Source organism: Melampsora larici-populina (genome assembly GCF_000204055.1).
Source record: "Melampsora larici-populina 98AG31 unplaced genomic scaffold MELLAscaffold_59, whole genome shotgun sequence".
NCBI lineage: Eukaryota > Fungi > Basidiomycota > Pucciniomycetes > Pucciniales > Melampsoraceae > Melampsora > Melampsora laricis-populina.
In genome coordinates this window covers 5,723-8,905 of record NW_006768823.1, presented here as the reverse complement: position 1 = coordinate 8,905, position 3,183 = coordinate 5,723, and the positions used below count along the sequence as shown (strand labels likewise).

The window sequence follows — 3,183 nt, the reverse complement described above, 5'->3', positions numbered from 1 at the left end:
ACATCACATCATACGACCTCACAGCCATACGACACCTTTTTTTCTCATACATGTTTTCCGCGAGTTAGATGCCATCGACAGCATTCAAAGTCCTTATTCATACCTCTCGCATCTGAATGCTAAAGTAGTCTATAACGAATGCTACCTCAAATGTGTATGTATGGACGATTTATTTGGACACTGCGCTGCCCTTCATAATCCCTCAGGAACTTTTGGAATAGACAAACCAACTGTCTCGCTAGTGAGTCTCCGGAGCATGGTAAGCTGCTCCACCACAATCTGTGCCCTCATTTATCAAAGCTAAGACCCTTATGTGATTTTAGGCCATCTCTGATATGTCATCAAGCGAAGAAAATATAAAATAAATCATTCCTTTTCATACTTATACCACATATGTACCTTTTTATTTTTGTGACACACGCACCCGACCCTACACCCAGCAGGTCTTTCTCATACTATTTCCTTCTATTGATTCTCAACACACCTCAAGACTGAATAAGCACAATAGCCCCTGGTTAAGTATGATTTCACTTATTACCCAATAGATATATTGACTGGAGAAACACTGTGTACGCTTGTGTAACTTTTTGAAGATTTCAGAGACTTGATATATACAAATGTTTTCTTATCTATTTATCTTTCTTTGAACCATGAGAAAATACAACTTGTGCGGTATTTTGATGGAGCTACAAACAAAGGAAAAGCTAAACAACAGAATCTTCAATGAGAGGAGGTAGTATGTTTAAGAGACTTGTAACAGGTTTCATATGAAGAGCAGCCTTTTCTTCAGGCATCAAGTTAGACAGAAAAACTGGGTCATAACAGTTTTCGAGGAGGCCTATACATACAGCAGCATGTGGATTAGTATGGGTGGCTTTGGTTCGACATTGATCAAACCTTTTGTGAGCATTGACTACCCCGCGACTAGAAGCACAGTACTTGTAGGAAAGGCCGTCGATCTGTTGCAGTATTGACGCATATTGTTGACTGCGCCAGATAAGTCCAACTGAGGGATATTGAGTGTCTTCTGGCTCCCACTCCGTGTCAGAGCAACAGTCGTGATGAGGCATGATTTCGGACGCTTTCTGCTCAAGTTTCTTGGCTTTCATAAGACGAGTCAGCGAATCGGTGCGGTATTTAAAAAGCTTCACGATTTAACAACAATCAGCATGGGATCCTCAACATACACAAGATAGTGAGAGACGTCTTTGACTCACCACCTGTTTCTTACGAAGTGTTTCTTTCCGGAGAACCTTTTCTCGAGATCCTCGATTTTGGCGAACATCGTTTGCGCGGCCACGAATCCATCGAAGAACTACACCCATACATATCTTTTCCGTGTTGTGAGATGGAGTTACAGACTCTCCGCTGAATGCACCTTCTGACTTGGCATATCGCCAATGTTTAACAATCAAAACTGCTAAGGTGCGATTCCAAATATCCTTGTCGTTTTTTTCCCAATCCAGCGTCATTCTACTAATGCCATAGCTCTTCAAGTCGGAAAGGAAGAGCAACTTGAACGGAATAATATCTTCGTCGTCTGATGAAACATGAGCAGAGACGGAGTTTGTCCCGAAAATCTTGTGATCCGACATTATTTCGTGTTGACTCAGAGGTCGAAGTTGGCAGCGCTCGTCATCGGTAGGTGCCGGTGGATAAGACTTCGTTAATTTGTCGTATCCGAGTAAAAATCTTGTGAACTTGGCCAATGATTGGCAGATTCCCTCACCTGACTGCGGAAGCGTGTCACTTACCGAAGCATTCACAGCTTTCAGCGAAGTGACAGCGACACCCTTTTTCCAGTGGTGAGAGGTGCGAGCTGCTAAAGAGAAAGAATCAGAAGCCGTGCTTTCCCAAATACTCAGATGCGAATAACAGATTGACAAACGCATTCTGAAAAGCTTAAGGTGCGATATTGATTGAGCTCGAAGGGCGAGATAGTTCAAGGTACTGACAGTGTTTGAAAATGATGATTTGATCCGCTTATGATGGATTCAGATGTTTCATATGGCTCTTTGCGTGATATGGTACTTTCAAAACTAGTACAAAGACCACGGCTTGATTCGGTTCGCCAAGAGTGAGTGGATTGCAGCACCCGCGTTGTTTCAGCAAGAGGGAAAAGCTCAGCGGTTGAAGGGATACAAGACGTGACAAGGGATTGCTAACCCCCTTTCTTGTTTGAGACACAGCCGGGTAGATGCTCTTATTCGACCGATTCTTGGCCAACAAAGGGGTGCTCAACGGCACAAATCATCCTGTCTGTCAAAAAGTGAGTAAAACTCTTGCAAACTCGTATCGAAATTCTCTGTGTGTGCACGTCGACGTGCTTGAAGAAGACAGACGTGGTGGATGTTTGGCGGGCAGTTGCATAGGTCTTTAATAACCAACTGATTGTCGAGAATTATTGAAATTCTTCTTGTGTTGGCTGATGCTGTTTTGAGTGCAATTGTGAGGCCAATTTGTACACCTCTATACTCAGCTTGGTATATGCCGTGCAACCGTGCCTTACCTAAGTGTTGAGCAACTGATTTGTTTGTATTTTGGCACCATGCTGCTGCTGTGGTGTTCTTATCTGGTATTCTTCAGCCGTCCGAGTAGATTACCACGTGTTGGATAGATGGTCAAAGCAAGTTGGTGCCAAGTATTGCCACATCTTCGTCTTCTTGAATTAGCGCCGAGTAATTGGGTGGTTTGATTAATGTTGTCAAAGGGTCCACAGGGAGCTGAGTTGTGAATTTGTTGATTTCCCTGCCCAGACTGCGTTGAAAGAATTGATGGAAAACATTACAGTGATTGTGTTGTTTTGATGTTTGAGCCTGTTGAACAATAGGGAAGAGGTGATGGTGACTAGGTTTTGTGAGTGATCTGGCAATGAAGTTCATTACCTTAGCTTTTAACTGTGTTCCTGGTAGTGTGAGGTTCATGTTGTGTTGTAAAAACACTTTTTGGGTTGTTTGCAGTGCACCAAGGGCAGTCTGTGCGCAGGTGTTGTCTATAGTCGAAAGGTGGTTTAGGAAGTATAGGGGCGAGTCAAAGGGGAGCCAGGCTGCTAAACCGTATTCAGTTGCAGCGTGGATGGTTGCTGATAGAAGGGTTCTCATTAGACGTGGTGGGATGCCCCCCTCAGACTTCGCAAGCGACGCTATGAATCCTGAGCGTTGTTTACCTTTTGAAATGACATCA

General features: G+C 43.6%; 1 protein-coding gene across 1 annotated transcript; it reads right to left on the bottom strand.

Annotated features, from left to right (window-relative positions):
* Positions 1-704: 704 nt before the first annotated feature.
* Positions 705-1,892, bottom strand: MELLADRAFT_67842 (uncharacterized protein; the record flags this gene model as incomplete). The annotated part of the gene is made up of 3 exons (XM_007416272.1): positions 705-1,145; positions 1,218-1,733; positions 1,755-1,892. The coding sequence occupies 3 exons, from the start codon at positions 1,890-1,892 to the stop codon at positions 705-707; spliced, it is 1,095 nt and encodes a 364-aa protein (XP_007416334.1).
* Positions 1,893-3,183: the final 1,291 nt, after the last annotated feature.